Genomic DNA, 27,811 nt, shown 5'->3' with positions numbered 1-27,811 from the left:
ACAAAAAGTGTCAGCTCTAAAACATGATATGAAAATTATACAATTAAAGTGCAGAATATTTATAAGACATGCAGAGTAGATTGGAAAAAGAGCATACAAAATCATCTTGATAACTGAATTTATTATTCACATGTAGATATCATAACCGATGTCTGTAACTGAGCAGATAAGAATTTTTTCTCTTTTAAATATAAAGAAGTCATCTCGTTTGAGTTAAAAACCAAGACAAGTTCAGAGAAGCGAAAATATAAAATAAAAACAGAAGTTGTAAAACATATAAGACATCACCGAAACTACTAGAACCCTCTAGAACAATATTTTATTGGACCTAACAACAAAATGTCACATCATGAACTTTTCAGCTGAATTTGAATAAAACAGAGCACCAAATCCTATTACTATAGAGCACACCTAAATTTTAATTAATTTTTCTCCCTTAACTCACATGGATCAGAATATGTTATCATAGATTAAAATAAGAGTTTCCAAATTGTCAACAATCAATCTTGTTATTATTGTGAGGAAGAAATTCTCAACACAATGTAAACTTTTGCCCTATTATTGAGAGGAAGAAATTCTCAACACAAAAAGGTACTAAATAAGCAAAAATAAATTACAATCCCGAGAATCAATAGCTAGGCATTGCTATTTTGATAATAACAGCAATAGCATCCTCCAAACCTTTGTTATATGCTGCATATTACAAAATTCTAGCAGTCATTAATACCATTTTGCATTATGCACGCTATTTTGTTCCCATTGCTGTTGTGGAAGTACTTTTGCTCCAGACATGGAATGAAAATTGATCAGGAATTTTGTTTTTTTGTTCCATCGATTGAGTTTGTATAAGTGAGGACATGTTGATATTCTGACCAATTTTGTTTTCGAAATTATAATAATTACTAGTTCGCTATCTAAATTCATGGGAAATTGAAAATTGATTCCCAAGAAACTGTATTCTTGTTGTACATTACACTTCTCAGGTGTTCTTAGAAGTTCTCTTCCTACTGGTAAGCCGTATCATATTCACTCTCCCCTGCATTCTGATTTTTACTTATAAATAAGTTAATATCTAAGAGCAGGGTTGAATGAGCATAAAAAAGGGGCTCACATACAAGTCTAGATCCTGTTTAGTTTGTGAACTAAAACTATGTTTTGGTTTTGCCTATCTCTTATGCTATTAAAATTATTCTAGAATCCACCTACAGGTTTTTTATTCAAAAATAAGTGTTAGAATTCTAAGATATGATATCAAGTTTACTTATGTAATTTGTTTGGTGACCTATTGTGGAAAATTTCTCTAGTATTTACTCTCTTGGATTTTTCAAAAAATTTGATATCAGAGTCAATGGTTTGACTTAGTGACTAGTTTAGACGAGTAAGATGACGTTGATGGATTCATGGATATAGAGTTCCTTGCATCAAAAATCTTTCTAACGGGTGAATTCATGCATGAATGTCAGGTAGCAAAGTTGCAGGTGTTACAATAGTACAAGATACTAGAACATGTTGTGGCAATGGCTAAACAAGCCGGGGGCAAAAACGATTAAGCTCTAAGGGTCACCAATGAGTATTCTTGGATTGAAAATGACTTTCGCTCGAGGGAAAGGCTAACATGTGGGAAAAACACAAAATGAGAAAAAGACTATTAAAGTACAAATGTGAGGAGAAATCTCACATCAGATAGAAATGAAAAAGTTAAGTATCATATAATAAGTGAGGAAAAAATCATTAACATGAGCCTTATGATTTTTTAGGTTAAAATATGATGTAAAAATCACTTATATAGTTATTCAGGATAAAATATTGAGAGGAAAGACAATTGACTTGAGAGTCTTTTTCTTAGTTTAGAGCTCTCTGTCATTAACAATTGATAATTCTGTCTAGCATGCTATATTGTAAAGAAAAATACTTCTCTCATTATTTGTTCATTTTACATATTTCCTAGTGCCAAAATATTTTTTATTGTATTTTTATATCCTTTAAAATAAATTTGCTTTTGGAATTTTCTCTTGGACCAGATAGCATTCAAAGAATTTCAGATAATGTAAATGCACGGGGTTCTTTTTTATTTTTGATTTTGTGGCATTTATCTCAATATTTGGTTGATATATTGAAACTTGCATTGATAGCGATTAGCTGATGTATCAGCCAACGGACCCTAGTATGGAAAAAGAATACCGTGAAGACAGAATTTTTCCACAAACTAATGTATCAGCGTGAGTTTCCTTTAATTTTCTTTTGATTTAAATATTTTTGTGGACGTGTTTTAATTTTCCTTTTTGATGTGATTGGCGAGCTTAATTTTCTAACCCATATTTTAAGGGTTGGCAGACTTGGAAAACAATTGCTTGGATTTAATTGAACTGGCTGTTTATACATGTTTTCTTTTTAGAATCATATCACATATATGTAGTCTGTTGATGAAGTAGATAGTGGGAGCTTATGTTTTGGGCAGAAATTGTGTCCTCAAACTTTCATCTGATAAGACAAAAAAAAAAACCACCAATAACTTGTAGATGTATGTTCTCTTAAACAGGTGGTATTCTTCTAGACCAAAAAAAACCACAATAATATTCATCTATGCTATCATAAGAAGTAGAAAAAACCACCAATAACTTGTAGATGCATGTTCTCTTAAACAGGTGGTATTCTTCTAGACCAAAAAAAAAAAAGGTGGTATTCTCTGTGTTCAATTATATCTTTTGGCTGGAATCTTCCGTGTTCATATGTTGGGGATTAAGATATTTAATAGGGATTAATTAACATGAACATATCCAGAAAATAAGTAGTGGAGGAGTAAAATAATAACAAGCTTAAACATACAAAATTATGTTAATTAATAAATTTCATAACTATATATTTTATATAAAAAATTAATTAACCTGTATATATAATTTTTTTAAAAGAAAAATATGAGAGGGAAACCATTCTTGTTTCATTTGATACTGCCATGTTAATCAATCACGTCTAATAAATATTTTATTATATTGTGATTTGATTTTTTTTCTTTAATTAAGACATGGCTCTTAAAAAATTACTCTTACAAAATCTTACCATTCTTCAAGAAAAAAAATTAGAATTTAAAATAAAAAATCAATAATTATATAATTGTGTAATAAAATGATTTTGTATATTAATTACATGATCATGAAGATAATTCGACAAAAAAATTATGTTAAAAATTTAATAAATAAAAAATATAAATATGATTCTATTTTTACATTATCAAGGGAAATTTTGTAATGTCATTAAATGACACGTGAGGTGCCCATAAAAGGTATTTGAGTTTGTCACTTTAACCAGCACCATGCTTAGAAAAAGTCTACGTAAAATTAACACAAACAAGGCTTAAACATTATTTTGACTACTATTCGTTAGTGTGTTTTCTGCTTTAGTTTTTCAAAGTTTTTTATTTTAGTCCTGGTCAAACTTTAAAAAAAAAATATTTAGTCTTTATTGTCAAGTAAAAATATTAATTGACGACATAACATGGAATTACATTAACCGTTAATTAACTTATAAAGATTTTAATAATAAATAATATGTAATTATTTTTAGTAAATTATGTTTTTTTTTTAAATTTCTCATAAGTTGATCTAACATCATCAATTATTTTAAATATATGAAAATGTAATAATTCAATTTACCAAAAAATTTACATATAATAGCATGTCAAACTATTGATATTGTCGACAGGCCAATGAACTACCAACATCACTCTTACATAATCAGTAACCTATTGATAGTTGATAGCAAACAATAAATTCAAATATTAAAATTACAAGCACTAAAATATATATAAAAAATATTTATATATTAAAGTGCAAAGAAATTCTTAATTTTATAGGGAAAAAACAATTATTTAAACCCACCAAAAATATGATGTGTTATTTTGTCAAAATACAAGAAATGCAATACTAATTTATTTTTACACTAATGTTTTTGCACAATCTTTGGTCCCCAATAAATAAAAAAGTCCTTGCACGTTAGAATATTTCCAAGTCTTTCTAGAATTGACATCATACTGTGAAAAGTATACTAAGAACTAAGATGAATAAATATCATTAGTCATTTGGTTAAAGCGCAGAAAATGCAAGCTTAATTAATTTGTCTTGATATAAAATTTCCACAAAGACTAATAATTTCAAAGTCTATATAGTCGTATTACTTTTAAATTTGGATGTGATTGTGTGTTTAATTTTCTAACCCATTAAAAGAGTTAGAAAACAAAGAAGACGACAATATCATCTTTTTTTATCATTATTTTAAAGTACTAATATATTTCAATACATGTGAAAAATTTTAAAAAATTATAGTTTATACGCTATTTATTTAAAACATAATCTTTATATTATAATACAAAAATATCACTATTTCATACTCATACAATCACTATGAATATAATAAACACTATAATTTGTCTAATTATTATTATATATATCATTATTATATAAAAATAACATTTACAATATTCGTATTCTATTACTATTAGACTCAAATAAAAATCAAATTCTCAACTATATTATTTATTGAGAGATTCTTTTAACTAATTTCATGTAATATACTTATTGGTCTTCAAGCTCCACTCAATTTTATCAGGGACTAACATACAACCATTAATTCATTATATTGTCTTTATAAATATTTCTAATAATTTTTTACATATTCTGAATATTTCGAATGAGAGAAGCATATCGATGAGCCAAGATGATAGGACCCTTGATCAATGAAATAGCATGAGGAGAATGAGCGTAGCAGAATTTCTCTCAATCTAGCTTGTCGAACCCTTTATATAACACTAGAAAATATACATTTAATGTTGTTATTTTAACATCAATTTTATAAAAATGAATGTTAAAAAAATAGTAGCATAATTAAAAATAAGTTGAGTTTATTAATATCGATTTTTCCGAAAAATCTTTTGGTTCAAACGTCTTCACTTTTATCGACAAAGGAAGCTAACTATTAGTTGGGACCCACATAGAGTCTTGGTCTTGGTGAAATACTTACTCTGTCAAAGGACTAGATGATGGGATCTAATTGGCACTCTCATATTGGTGCAACGGTAGAGAGAGAATTTCAAATTAGCATTCATTGTGTGAATTTCATTTACAGATATACTCTTTTCTATTTTCGTGATAATTGAGATAAATAGATAAAATTTGATAAGTCCAGCAACCTAACACTAGCTTGATGCAATTTTTAATGCTCTACTTGCTACTTTTGGCAAAGCAAAAGTGCATGTACAGAGGGGGTCTAACACAAGGATGCAAATACACTGGTAGTAACTAGGAACAAATAGGGTATCTTGCATTCTTCTTCTCATGCACAAATTTGATTCACAGTTAAGTATAGCTGCACTAGGAGAATATAGTAGAAAGCACTGTTGAAGATGAATAGGAAGTGGTGAAATTTTAGATATCACAGATCTAAGCACAATAATGAAAAACAAACAGCATTACAAATATATTATACAATAAATACAACAATAGCATACTAAGTTTCTGGAAACAAGATTTTGCAGTTCATTACTTAAATACAAAACATTGTAAACTCCTATATTAAAGAAATTATCTCGCATTTGTAGCTGCCAACAATGGTTTCTTCTCTGATCAGAAGCCTGCAGCACATCTGCAACAATCAGCATTTTTTTTACAGCAATTAATGTGCTGGATTAATTACAAGATATAAACAGAATTATATTTTTTCATATAAAATTGAAAATGGAAGTATACATGCAGGGACCATGGCCCCCAAGTTTTTCACAAAGTGTATTTAAAATACCATGTTAAAAGAATTACGGTCCCCTTAAAATTTATGAAAAAAAATATTGAAAAATAATACATGTCATCTTAATTCTTAGTTGACACTTAGGGAGACAAAAAGAAAAAAGAAAGAGAAGTGTATGTATAATAGGTAATATAATGTGATGGTAAAAAGTGAGATAAAAAGAAATTAAAGATAATAATAAAATATTTGTAATGTGTAAGTGTACATTTATAATTATGGAAAATCATTTTAAAAAATGCATCTATTTGTTTCTTCTATAAATGTCTAATTAATATATTTGAAAGAGTTTATGTTTCTAGTATTTAGGAATAAAAAAATTATATATTTATTTTCATATAAATGATAAAATTAATTAGATAGTAATGTTTTTATGCTTAATATAGTTGTATATTTTTTCTTTGTAAAAAATTTTAACAGAGATGAATGGGTACATTTAAGCATGATGGAATTCCGCTTGACAAATTATTCCTTGAAAGATCCAACAATTGAATACGGTTCAAATAACAGAGATGAATGGGTAGATTTCCGGAGAGGTGATTTCCTCGCATGTTCAAGATTATCAATTGATGCATACTTTCTCCAATCCATGATGGTATTGGACCCGACAACATATTTTCACTCAGGTCCAGCATAATTAAACTGCTGCAATTCTTCAAAGAAGAAGGCAACTCACCCATTAAACCATTGTTTCGTAAAACCAAGACTTCCATATTAACAAGGGCGCCCATGGACATAGGAATCTTCCCTGACAATTTATTGCTTGCTTAAATCAAGGAACAGTAATTGCTTTACTGATTTCCAACAATCTGGCAGTTGCCCCTTTATTTGATTGTGTGACACATCTAAAGTGCCCAAATTTGAAGCTGTGCTTTGGTCACATAAGAATGAAAACAAATCTGAAAAATTATTTTCAGAGAGCATCAGCTCGGAAGCTTGTAGTAAAAATGACGGAATTTTACCCTCAAACTGATTGGAATTCAGAAGTATAGACGGTCTGTTAGGAAGCTTCAATGATATATTAGGAATTGCACCAATGAGATAATTGGAAGACATATTTAACAATCCCATATTTTGCAAGTTATTCCAAAACCTGGTACAGAGTCATTAATCCCGTTAACAGAAATATCAAGCTCATACAACGAACTTTGAGTCTTGAGTCAACTAGGAAAAGTGGGGCCCAACTTGCAAGATCTGATTCCCAATGATTCTAATTGGAATGGAGGAACCCAACTCGGGACAAATTTCAGAGACAACGAGCTCTCTGATAAGTACAAGTATCTTAATTTGGAAAAATTAGAAAGATGGGATTCAGTGACGTCACCCTCCAAAGAATTCCCAGCCAAGATAAGATACTCCAACTCTGATAGAAATCCAATGCTTTTAGGTAACATGCCAGTCAACCGGTTATAAGATAAATCCAACTCCTTAAATATGTCTCTGTTGCACCATGAAGAATTTCGGAAGAAGCTAGAAAATTCCCCGTTCAACTTGTTATTTGAGAGGTCTAAACTCCGCAATGCGCACATGTTACCAAAGAAAGATGGAATCTCGCCTTGCAGTTTGTTACCGTAGAGGTAAAGAACTTCAAGAGAGTTCATTACTTTCCCAAATCCATCTGGAATGGGACCTTCCAACATGTTATGATAAAGGGAAAGCTTATGAAGATTGGTGGTGGAGTTAAAGAGCCAGTAAAATATAGTTGATGATTTCAACAGATTTGAGGAGAGATCAAGGGAAACAAGAGAAGATGAAGAACTCATAATGAAAGAAGATGACATAAGAAAACTTTCATCCGTAAGACTACAATTATGCAAATCAAGATTTTGAAGTTTTGAGCTGAAGTTGAAACCACCTTGAAAGACTGATGATGACATATTATTATAGGAAAGGTCAAGGATAACAAGAGCCGGAAAGTTTGGGCAGAGAGGAGATGACAAAACAATGTTATTATCACCAAGATAAAGCTCCTGAAGATTAAGGCTAAAGTTTGACAACAGTTGAAATGTTGAGGATGTGAGCTTATTTGAAGAAAGATCAAGGATGGTAAGAGCAGTGGAAAAGTTGGAAGGTGAATAAAACAGAGATTGAATATTTGTATCTGAAAGAGAACAATCAAATAGTCTCAACTCTCTTAAGTTTGGAATAAGCTTGCTGATCATTTGTAGCCAGTGATGAGAAGAGGAAAGGTTGTGTAGTGAACTTAGCTCAAGTTTTGTCAAGGAAGAAAGATTAGTCAACCACTCTGCATCCTTAGATTTCACATCAAAATTGCCACCAAGTCCAAGAGTGTGCAACAAAGGAAGATTCCCAGCTTGGAAAGGGACTGCTCCCGAGAATGAATTTCCACCAAGATCAAGATACCTCAACTGTGAGAGATTTCCAAGTTGATAAGGGAGTTCCCCATCCAGATAATTATAACTTAGATCAAGATATTGTAAATGTGTAAGGTTTCCAAGTTGATAAGGGATTTGTCCATGGAGATAGCTATTGCCACCTAGATCAAGAGACAGTAAATGTGTAAGCTTTCCAATATCAGAAGGAATAGTCCCACGAAATGAAGAAGCAGAGAGATTGAGATATCTTAAGTTGGTGAACGAGCCCATGAGTTCTGGGATATGACTCCTTTGAAAATCATTATAGCTGAGATCCAAGTGTTCAATATTTTCAAGGGCAATCAATGAAGAGATATTGATTGCACCTATCAAATATTGTGTATCCTGACCACGGAGATGAAGCATCTCAACATGACCAGTTTGATTGTTGCATTGGATGCCTTTCCATTTGCAACAGTCTCTGTTATTGCCATCGTCCCTCCATGTAGACAGCATGCCAGAGTCATCTTTGAGGCCATGTGTGAAGTTGAGGAGTGCTTGTCTCTCAGTCTGAATGCACTTAATTTCTGTGCTATTGGGAAGGCTGTTGAATCCAAGAATGGATCCAGCAGCATGCAATAAAAGCAGCAAAAGTGCATAAAATAGTTTCAGAGAATAACAACTCATTATGAAATGACTAAGAGTAAAACAAAGATCGGTTACTGTGATCACTTTCTCTTAAATTGTCAAGTATGAAAGATGGAGCCTGCGGCAGGATTTATATAGCTGATAGTATGGCTAAATGACAGAGTTGTGTTAATTCTCGTTCACTTATCGAAGACAACAAAATAAGGATATTTTCTCTTAAAAAAAACTTTATTTTAAAAATTAAAATACGAAGACTCCGTATACGAGGCTTATATATTTTAAATTCCTTTATTACACTCAGGTGATAAGCAATTTAAACTTACCATTCTTCATGGAAAAAATATAGAATTTATAATAAAAAAATCAATAATTATATAATTGTGTAATCAAATTATTTAAGCACACCAAAAAATATGATGTGTTATTTTGCCCAAGTACAAGAAATACAAGATTAATTTGTGTTTACATGAATGTTTTGTGTAGACTAACAATTTTAAGTCTTTGCACTTGTCCCAAGAAATAAAAAAATCTGGAACAGTGATGATAGTACAACCATACGAATAAGTTGTTAATTCTTGTTCAAAGACAAGAAAACAAAATAAGTTTTTCAAATGTAAATTTTTAGAATAAAGAAAAAATATGACGACGAAAAACATAGTATGGCTAAATGACTGACTTGTTAATTCTCGTTCACTTATCGAAGACAGCAAAATAAGGAAGTTTTCTCTTAAAAAAAACTTTATTTTAAAAATTAAAATACGAAGACTCCATATACGAGGCTTATATATTTTAAATTCCTTTATTACACTCAGGTGATAAGCAATTTATAATAAAAAATTCAATAATTATATAATTGTGTAATAAAATTATCTCATATATTAACTACAGGTTCATCAAACTCTACTTCATATTGTACCAGCAAGTTGTAACAACTAAAATTTCATCAGATAATTCGACAAAAAACTGATGTTACAAATTTTAATAAATAAAAAATATAACAGATTTTATTTTTAGATTATCAAGGGAATTTTTGTAATGTCATGAAATTACACTACGTGAGCTGCACATTAAAGTATTTGAGTTTGTCACTTTAACGAGCACACGATGCTGAGAAAAGTCTATGTAAAATTAAAACAAACAAGGCTTAAACAACATTTTGGCTCCTATAAATTATTAGAGTGTTTTTGTTTTAGCCTTTCAATAATGTTTAGTCCCAGTAAAAATTAAAAAAATAAATCAGTCCATATTATCAAAGTAAGAACATTAATTGACTACATAACATGTAGTTACATTAACCATTCATTGACTTCTCATGCTATCAAAGATCTTAACAATAAATAATGTGTAATTTTTTTAAAATTTCTCATCAAGTAATCTAGCACTATCAATTATTTTTAACACATGAGAATTTGAAGATCCAAATTACTACAAAATTTACATATGACAGTCTATCAAATTAACTCATTAGTAACATGACGAGTCAATGGACAACCAACAACATTATCCGTAAATGTTGATAGTTGATAGTAAGGACTAAAACCAAGTATTAAAATTACAAGGACTAAAATATAAAAAAAAAATATTTAAGTCCACCAAGAAATATGATGTGTTATTTTGTCAAAGTACAAAAAATGCATGACTAATTTGTCTTCACATGAATGTTTTGCATAGACTAGCAATTTCAAGTCTTTGCACCGGTCCCCAAGAAATAAAAAAGTCTTTGCACATGTTTTTAAATTCACCAATGGTGGGGAGATATTTTGCATCAGGTAAAATGAGCTTTTTACATCAATTCTAGAACCAATATGTAAATCTTGTCTATGTAAAATGTATTTCCTTTTTTACATCAATTGTTTTGTAACCAACATAAAAAGTATCTTTCTACATCAATTATGAAACAACCAATGTAAAATTATCACTCTTTCTGTCATTAATTTTTCTTCCACAATAATCAACCCACATCCACATCAAAATCACACCTTAATCTATCTTTCCCCCCATTCAGATCACCCTCTTAAAACTCATGAAAGAGAAATGAAAGGAAACAAAGCAACCACACAATGTGAAGAAAAACCAAAAAGAACAAAACAACCATCCTCCTCAACAAGTAAGTTTGGATGAGTTACAACAAATAAAAGAAAAATAAATAAAAAGGAAAGTTTTCCCGACACGTTGATCCAACATAACTGCCCCTTTACCTACCAAATATATAGGTTGAACCTATTTTAACAATAGGTTGGAAATTTAAACTTATATTGCTTTGTTTAGCATATTAAATGGGTCAATCCAATGGATTGAACTTATTTTATCATCCCTAATCAAAATCTCACAATTAGAACATTGATCATGGAAAATAAGATAAGGAGATTTATGTTAATAATAAATTCCTCAAAGTAATCCTTATTTTATAATCAGAATCTACCTATTAGGCTACTTCAAGAACTTACAAAGATTAGGTCTTAATTCAATCAAATTTCATAGTCTCTTGAAATAATTGTTTAAATATGCTTTTGGACCATCAAATTTAGATTACTTTTGTAGTTGATCCCCAAATTTAAATTTATTTTTATTCCCTTAATTTTAAAAAATATTTTTTTAGTCCTCCTCCTACAAAAAAATGCCACAAGTTATGCATTTAAATCGTCAAAAATCAGTCAAGAGGGTTTAGAAAACATTTTTCAAAATTGAGGAACTAAACAATGAAAAATTAAATTTGGAGGAAAAAAACAAAGATAATCCAAATTTAAAGGACCTAAAAATATATTTAAATAAAAAAATTGATAAAAAAAGTATTTTAGAAAAATTAGAGAAATCTTAATGTTTAAAATTACTAGCATGCTCTAAAGTAAAATAAGGTCCTAATATATTTTCTAATTCAAGAGAACAAATGAAATGACAAAAATTCCTAAGTATTTAGTATGCTCTCTTCAAGCCTAGAAGACATATTCTTTAAATTGTGAACCAAATTAAAGGTTATATGAAGGAAAAATAAAAAAAATGCACTTAGCCAATGTAATAAGAGAAAATTGTGGGACAGCGTGATGGTTGTTGTGGTTTCAGTGGTAAAGTGATTGCGCAGGTGGGAATATAAAAGAGAAATATCGTTAGTGACACTGTCTAGTACTCTTTTGTTGGTTATAAAGAAAAAAAAATCTTTTTTTTAATGTTGTATATTATTGACTAAAAATTATAAATTTAAATTGGTGAGTTCTATTTTTTATTTAATGATTATATATATTTCTTAATTTTGATGTGAAAACATTAATTAAAATTTGTGATTTTTTATAAATTTTAATAAATAACAGAAAAGAGTATTGTTAGTCTTCCTCAAAGATAAAATAGGTGTAAGGTGTATAAAAGAAGAAAAATAAAAAAGGAGAGTGATGGAAATGTGTGTTACTTTTGGCCAATTAAAATTTCTTTTCTTCTAATTTTTTAAATTCAAATTTTAAATCTTTTTTACCCTTTTTCATTTTCTTTCCTCTCTTCCAAAACATTCGTAAGTTGCACATTAGAATATTTCTAAAACTTTCTAAGATTGATATCATACTAAGAAAAGTCTACCTAGAATTAAGACCAATAAATATCATGTGTCATTTTGCTAAAGCACACAAAATGTAAACTTAATTTGTCTTGATGTAAAATTTCTACAAAGACTAACAATTTCAAAGTTTATGTAATCGTTTTATCTTGATGTGTTTGTGTGCTTAATTTTCTAACCCATCAAAAGAATTAGAAAACATACTAAGAAAAGTCTACCTAGAATTAAGACCAATAAATATCATGGGTCATTTTGCTAAAGCACAGAAAATGCAAACTTAATTTGTCTTGATGTAAAATTTCTACAAAGACTAACAATTTCAAAGTTTATGTAATCGTTTTATCTTGATGTGTTTGTGTGCTTAATTTTCTAACTCATCAAAAGAATTAGAAAACATACAAGACGACAATATCATCAAAAAAATTAGAATTCAAATGGAGCATGTCATCATTGACATGAAGACTGATGAGAAGTTTGAAATAACATTTCTTACATAGAATTCAAAGATTTCACACGTAGTCCATTGTTTAGAATAAACTGCTACATATATATAACCCGTTGTTAAAAAAAAAAAAAGGTTTAATTATCCTTTTGGACCTTAAAGTTACGACAATATTTTTTTTAGTTCTTATAGTTTAACTCATGCGACCAGAAACTCACAATGACACACTTTATCTGCAGCAATCAAAACCATCATCCCATTGGAACGATCAACTTAGTTCAATGCTGTGATACCACTCCAACTTGATGAGAGACTGTCAAGAAGGAGATTACATCATGGCAATTGGCAAATGCTAAGCTTGCAGAGGTCGGTGGCAGACTCAAGAATAATGGAATGTGTAGTGGCTTTGTCTCATACCTCCATTACACTTCATTTGTACCTGAGCTTGCTTCCCTATTTTTATTAATTTTGTTCATGTTTATGTGTGAGTTGAATCTTCCCCGCGAGGGTCAAAAGATAAAAAAAATTGTAAATATAAGAACCAAAATGAAAGTCTTAAATTATAGGGACTAAAAAAAATTATCACAACTATAAGGATTAAAAGGGTAATTAAATCAAAATAAAATAAACTAGAGCAAAATAATGGTGGTGTGGTTAGACACTTTTAATCCTAAATGTCTCCTTGTAGACATATATACCTCTACATATGTGTGCATTTCGCAACCACCACCATTAGTGGAATAAAATTTTAAATGCAAACCCTTCTATGGTATATATCCTATATAGGCATTGTTAGTAGTAAATACCAACCGTGAACCAGAAAATTGTGGATTCAACCTTTTTCGTCTTCCTTCTTCTTCATGGCAGTGCTATATGCAACTCATGTTCTTCTCTTGATATTGTCCACTGCAACAACTCTCCACTTCAGTGCAAGCAAGGCAGCAAGGCTCAATATGACTTGCAGTGAGAAGGAAAGGAATGCACTCCTCAGCTTCAAGCATGGACTAGCAGACCCTTCAAACAGGCTTTCATCGTGGTCTGACAAATCGGATTGCTGTACATGGCCAGGGGTTCACTGCAACAACACAGGTAAAGTCATGGAAATCAATCTTGACGCACCTGCGGGCTCTCCCTATAGGGAGTTGAGTGGAGAGATTAGTCCTTCTTTGCTTGAACTAAAATATTTGAATCGTTTGGACTTGAGTTCAAATTATTTTGTTCTTACTCCAATACCAAGCTTCCTAGGCTCATTGGAGAGTCTGAGATACTTGGACCTTAGCTTAAGTGGGTTCATGGGATTAATTCCTCATCAACTAGGAAACCTCTCAAACCTGCAGCACCTTAATCTTGGATACAATTATGCTCTTCAGATAGATAACCTTAATTGGATATCAAGGCTATCTTCCTTAGAGTACCTTGATTTGAGTGGTTCAGACCTTCATAAACAAGGTAACTGGCTTCAAGTACTGAGTGCACTTCCATCTCTTTCAGAACTACACTTGGAGAGCTGTCAAATTGATAACTTAGGACCACCAAAAGGAAAAGCCAACTTCACACATCTCCAAGTCCTTGATCTTTCAATTAACAATCTCAATCACCAAATCCCTTCATGGCTATTTAATCTCAGCACAACTCTTGTCCAACTTGATTTACACAGTAACCTTTTACAGGGACAATGATAGGGGAAGAACTAGAAGACTGATTTTGAGGGTTCCAGCACCTCCAGAAATCAAGATAAGGAAGGGAATTTAGCTTTTCATTCATTGAATTGTGCTATGATTACATGATGATTTATACTGAATTCTGTATAACAGATTTTGTCATTTTGCATTTACAGAATATCAGCAATATCCTTTATTGTTATTCTGATCATCCTACGTGGCAGCACTAAGAGCAACAGCTATATTCCCGTACGGTGATGAAGAATTTTACACAAAATCCTTGAGGTAAGCGGGCCTGACAACCTTCCTCTTGGATTTACTTGCTATTCGCACCTTTGAATTAGGCTCCCCTGTATCTACTTGTATGTTTGACTCCTCTGTGTTGGCTTGTGTGCTCGGGTCCTCTGTGGCTTCGTTCATTTCTTCCTCTGCATTTGCTATTCTATCATTCGGTGGCCCTTGCAGAGTCACCTTGTCCTCAAGGTGATAATCTTGCTGTAAAGAATTCCAATCTTCCCACGAAGTCTCGTCCGGCGAGAGTCCTTCCCATTGCACTAGGACTTCCCATTCTCCTGTCTGAGGATGCCTTCTATGATCCAAAATGGCTAACGGAATTGCGAGGGGTTGATTCTGGTAAAATTGAATAGGCAATTTAGTGACCTCATTGGTTCCGGGAGAGGTTGGGTCGCCGTGAAATGGCTTCAGGAGGGAACAGTGAAAAACAGGGTGAATACGAGCTTATTCCGGCAATTTCAGACGATAGGCCACAGGCCCAATCCTTTCAATAACCTCGAAGGGCCCATAGAAACGCTTTGCTAGTTTCCCTTTTGTTTCAAAGACTCCCTTAGCTGAAGCTTGGCGACGTGGCCGGAGTCGAAGAAGGACCCAATCTCCCTGCTGGTAGACCACTTCCCGGCGCTTGTTGTCAGCGGACTTTTTCATAGCTCCCTGAGCTTTTAGAAGTTTCTTCCTAATGATGCATAACGTTTCTTCCCTCTCCTTAATCATGTCCTCCACCGCGACTATCTTAGAGGTTCCCATCAGATAATCAGGAAAATTGAATGGTTTTCGTCCGAATGTGATCTCATACGGGGTCGAACTGGTGGCGGCATTCCATGCGGTGTTGTGACACCATTCAACCCATAGGAGAAGCTTTCCCCAAGTCCTCGGTCTGCTGTGCACGAAAGCCCTTAAATATTGCTCAATTACCCTGTTCATGACCTCCGTTTGACCATCACTCTGTGGATGATAAGCGGAGCTCATGCGGAGCTGCGTCCCACTGTACCGGAATAACTCCTGCCAGAATTGGCTGACAAATAGGGGATCCCTGTCGGAGACCAAGCTCCGGGGGAGCCCATGAATCTTGCCGACTATTTCCATGAATAAAGTGGCCACCGCGTGAGCTGTTTGAGATGTCGGGAGCATGCCCAAATGAAGCCCTTTAGAAAAACGATCGACAACAACCAAAATCACAGTATTGCCATGGTATGGAGGGAGTCCGGCAATGAAATCAAGAGAAAGGTCTTCCCAAGGACGGTGGGGTACCGGCAAAGGGCATAATAAACCCGCGCTTCTCTTCGTTTCATACTTTGTCTGTTGACAGGGAAGACACTGAGAAACAAATCGGGTTACGTCATCCCGAAGGCCCTGCCAATAGAAGTTTTCTGTGATACGAGCAAGAGTCTTGGCAATGCCCATATGACCTCCAGTCGGAGTGCAGTGATATTCCGTGATTAAAGTAGGTATCATCGGAAATCCTCGGGGTACCCAAATCCGATTCTTATGAAGGATCAAGTTATTGGTAATGGAGAAATGAGGATGACTCAGGGGGTGTTGCAGAATCGCGTTCCTCTGGGCTACATACTCAGGCAGGGAATCCAATTGTTGACGAAGCTCTGAGATAAACGTGAGACAGGGCACGGAGAGTATCATCAAGGAAGATCTTTGCTCCGGGAGACGAGACAAGGCGTCGGCGGCCTGATTATGACTGCCGGAGCGATATACAATTTGGTAATCATACCCCATTAATCGAGCTAGATAAGTATGTTGTTCCGGGGTTTGAACAGCCTGAGTAAGCAATTCCTTAAGGCTCTTATGATCTGTGACAATGATAAAACGATGCCCAAGGAGATATTGCCGCCATCGTTTTACAGCCGCCTTGATGGCAAATAGCTCACGCACATACGTAGATGCCCTTAGAAGCTTAGCAGTGAATGGTTTGCTATAAAAAGCAATGGGGTGGCCTTGTTGGGAAAGCACTGCCCCCATTCCAACCCCGGAAGCGTCCGTTTCCACCTGAAAGGGTAAGCTAAAATCCGGCAATGCAAGAACAGGGGCCTGTGATAAAGCACATTTCAATTTATCAAAAGCAGCCTGAACCTCGGCTGACCAGTGAAGCTTGTCTGAAGTGGTGAGGGCTACTAAGGGGGCGGCAAGAGAAGCATATCCCCTGATGAAGCGCCTATAAAAGCCTGCGAGGCCTAAGAAGCTTCGAACAGCTCGAGTCGTCTGAGGAATGGGCCATTGCTGTATTGCTGAAATTTTGGAAGGAACGGGTTGAACTCCTTCGAAGGACACCATGTGTCCCAAGTACTCGACCTGGGCCTGTGCAAATGAACATTTGGAAAGCTTCAGAACAAAATGATGGCTTAGCAATACCTGAAAGGCGACTTCGAGGTGAGTGAGATGCTCTGCAAAAGTGGCGCTATATATAAGAATGTCGTCGAAGAAAACTATAATGAATCGACGAAGATACGGCCGGAATAAGGAATTCATGGTTGCCTGGAATGAAGAAGGGGCATTGCAGAGCCCAAATGGCATAACACGGAACTCATAATGACCATGATGAGTTCTGAACGCCATTTTAGATATATCACCGGAATGCATTCTAATTTGGTGGTACCCCTGAAGTAGGTCCAATTTAGAAAAGCAGCGGGCACCCTCGAGCTCATCCAGGAGCTCATCAATAGTAGGTAGCGGAAATCGATCCTTCACTGTGAGAGAATTTAAGGCCCTATAATCCACACAGAAACGCCATGTACCATCTTGTTTCTTCACGAGTAAAACCGGTGAGGAAAAAGGGCTATTACTGGGTTGAATTAAGCCCTTTTGGAGCATGAGTTCAACCTGATTTTCAATCTCCTGCTTTTGAAAATGTGGGTACCGGTATGGTCTAACATTCACCGGGGTGGCATTAGGAATAAGATGAATACGATGATCGGTGGGTCGCGCCGGCGGAAGCTTCTCAGGGACCTGGAAGAGAGGTTGAAAGCGATTAATGAGGTCCTGAATGACGGGGTCAATATCGGAATTGAGTGTAGAAGTGTCGTCATGGAGGACAGCAATGTGGAAGTATAAACTCTCGGGTTGATGCTGAAGAAGACGATGGAACTGGGAGGATGATAAGGAGTTCAAAGTGGTCTCTGTGTCCCCCTGAAGCTCAACGAAAGTGCCTGCATGGAAAAATTTCATGCGCAGTGAGTTGTAATCCGTGAGCACAGGGCCCAATGATTTCAACCATTGGATGCCCAAAACCACATTAGCTCCTGCAATTGGAAGAACATGGAGGTCAACGATGAATTCAGTGGCTTGAATGGTGACCGGAACGGATTCACAGATGCTGGTGCACTCTAATTGTTGTCCGTTCCCCACCATAACTCGCAAAGGGGTGGTGGTGCGAGGGATCAAGCTTAATTGAGAAACAAGTTGATGTTGAATGAAATTGTGAGTACTGCCGCCGTCAACCAGCAGTACCACATGGCGGTTTCCGATGGTCCCCATGAAACGCAACGTTTCAGGCGCGACATTTCCGGCTAAAGAGTTAAAGCTGATTTGGGCCGGGTACGGGTCTATCGGGTCGGGTATGGGTGTTTCGGGTTCGGGTTGCGGGTTGGGCTGAGGTATTTGAAGTGGTGGAGGGTCTTCATCCTCAGAGATGAGGAGAAAAACACGAGAAGAGCAGCGGTGCCCCCTGTGGTAGCGCTCATCGCAATTGAAACACAACCCGCGCTCCCTGCGGGTTGCAATCTCTTCCGGGGTCAAACGCTTGACGGCGGGTGGTGTGGGATGGGGAGGGCTAGGTAAAAGAGGGGTGGGGCTAGGGTTAATGGTTCTGAGAGGAAGGGGCTGTGTTAAGGAGGGAGAGGGAAAAGGTGGAGGTGGTTTGGGGCGTTGCTGGGGCCGCGCGTCCATAATTTTTTCCTCCTGCAGACGAGCCAGGCCCGCCGCCTGAACAAGGGTAAGAGGCTGGTGGGCCTGGACCTCACGGCGGATTTCGGGGGTGAGTCCCGAAACAAAGCAGCTAAGTAAAAAGGGAGGAGGAAGGCCAATCGTACGGTTTGCAAGTTCCTCGAAGGCGGCGAGGTATTCAGCCACCGTGCCTCGCTGTGTTAATTTGAAAAGGGTCCCCGTGGGATCCTCGTACTGCGACGGAGCAAAACGAGTTTGAAGCGCCTGTAGGAAGCCTTGCCATGAAGTAAACTGGCGGTTACCGTTCATCCATTGGAACCAAGACAAGGCGCGACCATCCATGTAAAAGGAAGCAACGGTAAGTCTCTCATTTTCTGGGGTCTGATGATATTAAAAAAACTGGGTGATCTTAAAGATCCAACCCATGGGGTCATTACCATCGAAACGGGGAACATCGATTTTGATTTTGTGGGTGATGGCAGGAGAAGCAACAGGGGGTGGGGAAGACGAAGCGATGGGGTCAGGGAGCACAGGGGGAAGACGGTGGAGAAGCTCGTCAAGTTTCAGAGCCATGGTCTGAAGGGTTTCAGCAAGGGAAATTTGATGGGTCGTGAGTTTGCGGATGGCTTCTTCAAGGGTAAGGGGAGAGTCAGCCATGGAGGAGGGATCAACGAGAGCACCAAGATGATAGGGGAAGAACTAGAAGACTGGTTTCGAGGGTTCCAGCACCTCCAGAGATCAAGATAAGGAAGGGAATTTAGCTTTTCATTCATTGAATTGTGCTATGATTACATGATGATTTATACTGAATTCTGTATAACAGATTTTGTCATTTTGCATTTACAGAATATCAGCAATATCCTTTATTGTTATTCTGATCATCCTACGTGGCAGCACTAAGAGCAACAGCTATATTCCCATACGGTGATGAAGGATTTTACACAAAATCCTTGAGGTAAGCGGGCCTGACAACCTTCCTCTTGGATTTACTTGCTATTCGCACCTTTGAATTAGGCTCCCCTGTATCTACTTGTATGTTTGACTCCTCTGTGTTGGCTTGTGTGCTCGGGTCCTCTGTGGCTTCGTTCATTTCTTCCTCTGCATTTGCTATTCTATCAGACAAATTCCACAAATAATATCAAGCCTTCAGAACATAAAAAATCTAGACCTGCAGAACAACCAGCTCAGTGGGCCACTTCCAGATTCATTAGGCCAGCTTAAGCATCTTGAAGTTCTAAATCTCAGTAATAATACCTTTACTTGTCCAAGTCCCTCACCATTTGCAAACTTGTCATCCTTGAGAACTTTAAACCTGGCTCACAACCGACTGAATGGAACCATTCCTAAGAGTTTTGAGTTCCTCAGAAACCTGCAGGTATTGAATCTTGGAACTAATTCTTTGACTGGTGATATGCCTGTAACTCTTGGAACTCTCTCAAATTTAGTGATGTTAGACCTTTCATCTAATTTGTTAGAAGGATCTATAAAAGAGTCAAATTTTGTAAAACTTTTGAAATTAAAGGAACTACGTTTGTCTTGGACAAACTTGTTCCTCAGTGTCAACTCTGGATGGGTTCCTCCTTTTCAGCTTGAATATGTTTTACTGAGCTCCTTTGGAATAGGTCCTAAGTTTCCAGAATGGCTAAAAAGGCAAAGTTCTGTGAAGGTTTTGACAATGTCTAAGGCAGGTATGGCAGACTTGGTTCCAAGTTGGTTTTGGAATTGGACTTTGCAAATTGAATTCCTGGATCTGTCAAACAATCTGTTAAGTGGAGACCTATCTAACATCTTTCTCAATTCCAGCGTCATAAATTTGAGTTCTAATTTGTTCAAGGGTACATTGCCAAGTGTGTCTGCAAATGTTGAAGTTCTGAATGTTGCCAATAACTCAATTTCCGGAACAATTTCTCCCTTTTTATGTGGAAAGGAAAATGCCACTAATAAGTTAAGTGTGCTTGATTTTTCAAATAATGTCTTATATGGTGATCTTGGTCACTGTTGGGTGCATTGGCAAGCATTGGTGCATTTGAACTTGGGTAGTAACAATTTGTCTGGTGTTATTCCAAACTCCATGGGGTATCTATCTCAACTTGAGTCTTTGTTGTTAGACGACAACCGCTTCTCTGGATATATTCCTTCAACACTGCAAAATTGCTCTATAATGAAATTCATTGACATGGGCAATAACCAACTTTCTGACGCAATACCAGATTGGATGTGGGAAATGCAATATCTAATGGTTCTTCGTCTAAGATCCAACAATTTCAATGGCAGCATTACTCAAAAGATTTGTCAACTTTCTTCCCTTATAGTGCTGGATCTTGGCAATAACAGCCTGTCAGGATCCATTCCAAATTGTTTGAAAGACATGAAGACAATGGCTGGTGAAGATGACTTCTTTGCCAACCCTTTAAGTTATTCATATGGCTCTGACTTCAGTTATAACCACTACAAGGAAACTCTTGTCTTAGTTCCCAAAGGAGATGAGTTAGAGTACAGAGACAATCTGATATTGGTGAGAATGATTGATCTTTCAAGTAATAAGCTGTCTGGAGCAATTCCATCTGAAATTTCCAAGCTATCTGCTTTGCGGTTTTTGAACTTGTCTAGAAATCATCTGTCTGGAGGGATACCAAATGACATGGGAAAAATGAAATTGTTAGAATCCCTTGATCTCTCACTAAACAACATTTCAGGTCAAATCCCTCAAAGCTTATCTGATTTGTCCTTCCTCAGTGTCCTGAATCTATCATACAACAACTTATCAGGCAGAATTCCCACGAGCACCCAACTTCAGAGCTTTGAAGAACTTAGCTACACTGGAAATCCTGAGCTTTGTGGTCCTCCTGTAACAAAAAATTGCACAGACAAGGAAGAGTTGACAGAGAGTGCTTCTGTTGGACACGGTGATGGTAATTTCTTTGGAACATCAGAGTTTTATATCGGTATGGGAGTTGGATTTGCAGCAGGATTTTGGGGTTTTTGCAGTGTTGTTTTCTTCAACAGAACTTGGAGGCGTGCTTATTTTCATTATCTTGACCACTTGAGAGATCTGATTTATGTGATAATAGTTTTGAAGGTAAGAAGGTTACATGGGAAATTGTGAGTTTACATGTTAACTGTTAGGAGTGAGAGACATTACAACGTGTTATTCTAGACATTAAAAATGTGAAAAGGTTTACCATACTATGTACATGTTCATATGGGGTGTCTGTTTGTTTTGCTTTCATTGGTAATAAATGTTCTTAATGTTAAGAGAACTAGACGAGCTTCAGACTTGAGCATCAAATTCTGTTTTGTATTTATGACGCATTATTGTCATCTACTATCTGTGCACTAACAATGATTAGCATTAAAATACCTGAAATGACACACTCGATGATTGGATTTAAGAAGATTGTTTTACACATGTAACTTAGAATTTGCCTGAATGAATTTAATTAGTGTAGAATGTTGGAGCTTGCATAGGATTCTGCAGTTTCTAAACCCTTCCACATCTTCCTTCTCTTGCTATTCATGCATTTTTTCTATAATACTCATTAACAGGACTTAGGCAATAATTGGGTAATAAAAAGTATAATTTCTATACTATGAATATTTGAAATTAATTAACATTAGCTAATTTGATTTAAATAACAATATGCATAACGATAAAGAAATTAAAGGAAGAAATAAAAATAAGAAAACTAAAGAAGAAAATAAAAGAAAAAATTAAGGAAAAAAATTGTTTGGGAATTTTAACAAACACCTCATGTAATTGTTGGGGTTAAATCAATGAAAAAATTGTTGGGGTTTAATTTCATTGAAGTTTCTATCACCTAATAACTACACATTCATATTTAATAAAGGTTATATTATCATAAACCCATCATATTATCTTCACTTTAATTCCTAGTGAATAGACCTAAATCCCTTGATTACACTATCAATCCCTTAAATTAACATAACTAAATGATTTTCATTAAGATAAAGTGTTTATTGATGCTCAATTCTTTTTATCTTATTCCTAGACATAAAAATTATTAGGTGTTTTTTGCAATTCGTAGGTCAAAGAATTTTTTTAATTACAATTGAATAAAAAAAATCATACAAACAGGTGATTAAGCCAAAAACACATATTAAACATAGAAGAGAAACAATTAGAATGCTTTATTCAATTAAAAAATAGTCATTACATAAAAAATGAACCAATTATATTCAACTCCAACAAAAGAGAAGATTAGTTCATGACAATAAAAAAAACATAAAAGACATATATCACATAAATATCCTAAAATGACACCAAAATCTAAGAATACATGATAATTATCTATCATCCAAACTTAACTCAGGATAAAAAAAAAAAGTAGCACATTAAAATTTTATAGGGATAGAAATGATATATTTTACCCTATTTTTTTCATGCTTGACTTAACTCTCAACATTTGTTGTCAATGATAAGAAACTTTGGCATAGATTTGATGGAGTGGCCTACGGTTCAAGTTGAAAAAGTGGGGACCTTGATATGGATTTGGTGGAGTTGTCTGTGGTTTGTCTAGAAGACAATTTTTTTTTCTTTTCTTTTATTTTCAATAATAAAAATTTGATCATTTAAAATTAGTTATAGGTTCAAATTGCATGTAATAGAAGACTTGAATTTAATAATGCAAGACTTTTTTTGTTGTTTATTTGGCACAAGAATAAATTATATTTCTTTGTAGATTGTTTAAGTGATCTCATGAATTATTTTTTTAAAATATTATATTGAACGTGAGTATTTTTATGATTGCTTAAATTTGGCATTTAAAATTATTTAAAAAGTAAAATGGAAATTAAAATTATGTTGCTCCTATTAGTATTTAAGTTGATAACTTGTAAAGAAAATAAAAAATATGATACTAATTTTTATGATAAAAAATTAAGATTCATTTTCAAATTAATTAGAAATAGACAATTAACACAACAAATATTTCCAAATAGTGATAATATATAAACTGAAAAGCTTATGCATTAAGAATGCAAATCTTCATAAGTTAGATATTTCAATAAACTATATATTTATTTTTCTCTTCTATCACTATTCTTAAAATATCACCACACAAGTAAATGAAATTCAGACAAAGACTTTAATATATGAAGACTTGTGGTCTAACAATAAAATAGCTAAGGCCATAGATAAATAATTTAAAAAAACATGCCACACTTCTTGGTATATCATATCCTCTAATTTACTTTTTAAGCTAAATATGATCTACAATATATGGAAAAATTTGGACCAAGACTTATAAAAGAAAAAAGTTATGATCTCAATAATTATGGTAGACCAAGTTAAACAAGCATTTTACACTTCTTTGCATCTTACTAATTAATTTTTAATGAAAAAGAATATAATATTCAGGCTAAAATACAATTAGAAATAGACGACACAACAATCTTTTTGATTAATGACAATGAAAATTAGTTTTTTTCACATATAAGAAGAATATTATTTTGTAAATTAAAAAATAGATCAAAATTAAATAGTTAGATTGAAACGAAAGAGTCTTTTTTTATATAGATTTTTTAACTGAAATAGTCTTTAAATTAGATCATTTTCCTATAATTGATGTATTCATCATTTATAATTTTTTTCCTTGCTTACTTAATTCTAAACATTTGTTGTCAATGATAAGGAACTTGATATGAAGGTAATGTAGTGACCTATGGTTCATGTTGAAGAAGATAGAGACCTAAATATGGTTGGCTGGACTTTGTGGAGTGTCCTAAGGTTCAAGATGAAAAAATGAAGGACATTGACTTGGACTTGATGGAGTAGTCTATGGTTTAAGTGGGGAAAGTGGGGTCCTTGATATGAATTTGGTGGAGTGGGAAGTGGTTTGTCTAGGAGACTATACAATTTTGTTTTCATTTCTTTTATTTGGAATAATAAAAAATTGATATTTAAAAATTAATTATGGGTTCAAACTGCAAGTAATAGAATATTTGAATTTTATAAGGCAAGACATTTTGTTATTTACTTAACACGTACAGGTTTAACGAAAGGATTAATTGATTTAAATAATAGTTAAAATTTTAAGACTAATTAAGCCGAATTTAATTACCTTTGTTGTAAACTACTCAAAGTTTTAAAAAAATTATTAATATTTTCTTAAAATAAAAATTTCATTGATTTAAGAAATCCTATACTGTAAATTAAAATAAAATGTTTCTTATTTTAGTATTTGAGACAAGAATAAAATATATTTCTTTGTAGAAGATTATTTACGTTATCGTATAAATATATTTTTTAGAATATTATATTGAACGTGAGTATTTTTATGATTGTTTAAATTTGGCACTTACAATTATTTAAAAAGTAAAATGAAAATAAAAATTATGTTTCTTCTATTATTTAAGTTGATAACTTATAAAAAATACAAAATATGATACTATTTTTTATAGAAAAAAGTTAAATTCTTTTTCACCACTTCTTTTTTTATCAATAATTAATTTTTATATGATAAAGGAAATCATATTTAGGTTTGAATACAATTAGAAATAGATGACACAAACAACCTTTTCAATTGATGACTATTAAATTTAGTCTTTTTTTTCATATATAAGAGAATATTATTTTGTGAAAGCCAAATTAGAGTTAAGCCAAATTGGTAATATATATATATATATATAGGTAATATTTGAGTTAAGCTCATGAAAGCCGAATTAGAAGCCCTGCAACTGCAACCAAACTTTCTAACAATCTCTTCCCGATATAAGATGCACTATTCTTAGCTGTGGCCGTTTCATCTGTCCCTTGCTTTCTACCATTCTGGGAACTTCCTTCAACTGAATGCACAAAAGAACACCAATTGTCCACTTAAGAGTTATATATTATTTCTCGTGGTTATTTATTTATTTATTTATTTTTGTCTAGAGCTTAGTTTTCATGTGGAGAGCTTGAGACGGGTGGAAGACTAAGTTTCAAATGAAACTTTTTTTAGTAATTGTTTTACAAATCATTAGGTGATTTCTAATTAATTAACAATTTAAATTTTTACACTGTGTATCAAAATTAAACTCATGTATTAACAGCATCAAAGTTATTTTCGTTCTAATTTTGATACTTTTGTTTTAATTAAGTACTACGTACTAGTAGTTGGCATTCTCATTATTTTATTATACGTACATTCTACATTCTGCTTACAACTTGCAATGAATGGAAAAAGTGGAGCTTGGACATCATTTGTCTGCATGACATTCACACCACTCACAAAAAGTGATTGGAAATTTTTAGACAAAATAGATAAAGAATTATTAATGTTGAACCATCATTCGAAGTGGAAAGTTCTTTATGAGAAAGAAAAGCAGTTCGCCAAAAATGGAAAACAGTATAGTTAAAGAAAGCTCAAGTTTTCAACTTCTAGACATTCCATGTAGAGATAAGAAATGACAGTTCATAGAAAAGAAAAGGGAAAAAAAACTATGGCTTAAAGATCTTTATCTTTGTGAGAGTGTTACTGCTTGCACCTGCTTGCTTGCTAAGCTATCATTTACTTAACAAAGGTGTAACGAAAGGATTGATTTAAATAATAGTTAAAATTTGAAGACTAATTAAACCAAATTTAATTACCTTTGATTTAAAGTATTAAAAAAATGATTAATATTTTCTTAAAATGAAATTTCATTGATTTAAGCAATTTTATATTGTGATCTAAAATATATTTTTTTTCTTATTTTAGTATTCGATCTGCATAAGAATAAATCATATTTCTTAGTAGATTATTTAAGTTATCATATGAATATTTTTTTTTTAAGAATATTATATTGAACATGAGAAATTTTATGATTGCATAAATTTGGCAATTAAAATTATTTAAAAATTAAAATGGAAATTAAAATTATGTTTCTCCTATTATTTAAGTTGATGACATGTAAAAAAATACAAAATATGCTACTAATTTTTTTTAGAAAAAAATTAATATTCTTTTTCACACTTCTTTTTATATCACCAATTAATTTTTATATGTTAAAAAAATAATATTCATGTTTGAATACAATTAGAAATAGATCACACAACAACCATTCCAATTAATGACGATTAAATCTAGTCTTTTTTCATATATAAGAATATTATTTTGTGAATTAAAAAATTGATCAAAATTAAATAGCAAGATATGAATGAAATAATCTTTTTTCATATAGATTTTTTTAACTGAAATAGTCTTTAAATTAGACCCTTTTCCTATATTTGATGTATTTATCATTAATATATTGTTTGTGCCCTATGGGCTATGGTTCAAGTTGAAGCCAGAGACCATAACATGGCTGGACTTTGTGGAGTGTCCAAATGTTCAAGATGAAAAAATACAGGACCTTGAGATGGACTTGATGGAATCGGCTATGGTTTAATTAACAAAATAATATTTAAATTAACAAAAGTTGAACTTTTAATAAAAGGCTTGAATTAAGTAATAGTTAAATTCAATACCAAATTTTGTAATAATTAACAAAAGTTGAATTAACAAAATTTTGTAAAAGACTTGAATTAACAAAAGTTGGACTTTTAATAAAAGACTTGATGGAGTCCATGAAATAGAAGACTTGAATTTTTTTAATAAAATGTTGGACTTTTATTGTTTAATTAACAAAAATTTAATGAAAGGATAGATTAAATAATAGTTAAATTCAATATAAAATTTTGTGTATATAGGAATTTTTAAAAGGGAGATAGATAAAGTAAATTCAAAATTATTTCCTATTCTAAGAATTAACTCGGGAGAATTGGATAATAAAGTCAATAATTAAAAAAAGGAAACGTCATAAAAAAAAGAAAAAAGAAAAGAAAGACACTTGCAGCAGTATAAATAATAGAAGTTTTATGATTTATATGCAGAAGCAAGAAGCACTTATACAATTAAGTTGTTTTCTATATATGCGTTGCAGAAGTTGAAGAAGTCAGAGACCTTAATAAGGGTGGACTTTGTGGAGTGTCCTAAGGTTGAAGTAGTCTATGGTTCAAGTTGGAAAAGTGGGGACCTTAAAATGGAGGACCTTGACATAGACTTGATGGAGTAGTCTATGGTTCAAGTTGGAAAAGTGGGGACCTTGATATGAATTTGTTGAGTGGCCAGCGGTTTCTCTAGGAGACAATTTTGTTTTCATTTCTTTTATTTTGAATAATTAAAATTTGATAGTTTAAAATTAATTATGGGTTCAAACCGCATGTAATAGAATGTTTGAATTTTATAAGACAAGACTTTTTGTTGTT

At 33.3% G+C, this 27,811-nt stretch overlaps 3 protein-coding genes across 3 annotated transcripts in view; 1 reads left to right on the top strand and 2 right to left on the bottom strand.

The window, feature by feature from the left end:
* Nucleotides 1-6,230: 6,230 nt before the first annotated feature.
* On the bottom strand, nt 6,231-8,840 carry LOC102666829 (receptor-like protein 50). The gene has a single exon (XM_006599985.3). It carries the CDS (start codon nt 8,790-8,792, stop codon nt 6,951-6,953), a length of 1,842 nt encoding a protein of 613 aa, XP_006600048.1. The 5' UTR covers nt 8,793-8,840; the 3' UTR covers nt 6,231-6,950.
* Nucleotides 8,841-13,533: 4,693 nt separating this feature from the next.
* LOC100781812 (receptor-like protein EIX2) lies at nt 13,534-21,863 on the top strand. Its single transcript, XM_041010583.1, has 2 exons — nt 13,534-14,407; nt 19,704-21,863. The coding sequence occupies exons 1-2, from the start codon at nt 13,597-13,599 to the stop codon at nt 21,689-21,691; spliced, it is 2,799 nt and encodes a 932-aa protein (XP_040866517.1). The 5' UTR covers nt 13,534-13,596; the 3' UTR covers nt 21,692-21,863.
* A 3,389-nt stretch (nt 21,864-25,252) lies between these two features.
* LOC102666307 (non-specific lipid transfer protein GPI-anchored 14) overlaps nt 25,253-27,811 on the bottom strand; it is an 8,393-nt gene continuing 5,834 nt past the window's right edge. Inside the window, exon 2 of the mRNA XM_006599982.1 lies at nt 25,253-25,389. Coding sequence (XP_006600045.1) covers nt 25,253-25,389 — 137 coding nt within the window. The remainder of the gene's footprint in view (nt 25,390-27,811) is intronic.

The sequence above is a fragment of the Glycine max genome, chromosome 16 (genome assembly GCF_000004515.6).
Source record: "Glycine max cultivar Williams 82 chromosome 16, Glycine_max_v4.0, whole genome shotgun sequence".
Classification (NCBI taxonomy): Eukaryota; Viridiplantae; Streptophyta; class Magnoliopsida; order Fabales; family Fabaceae; genus Glycine; species Glycine max.
This window is presented reverse-complemented; position numbering and strand designations above follow the sequence as displayed.

Bases quoted from the DNA above. Each gene is read 5' to 3' on its own strand.
- LOC102666829 (XM_006599985.3), bottom strand. From the start codon at position 8,792: ATGAGTTGTTATTCTCTGAAACTATTTTATGCACTTTTGCTGCTTTTA.
- LOC100781812 (XM_041010583.1), top strand. From the start codon at position 13,597: ATGGCAGTGCTATATGCAACTCATGTTCTTCTCTTGATATTGTCCACT. The intron at 14,408-19,703 runs GACAATGATAGG...GCTATTCTATCA, and splicing joins ACACAGTAACCTTTTACAGG to GACAAATTCCACAAATAATA.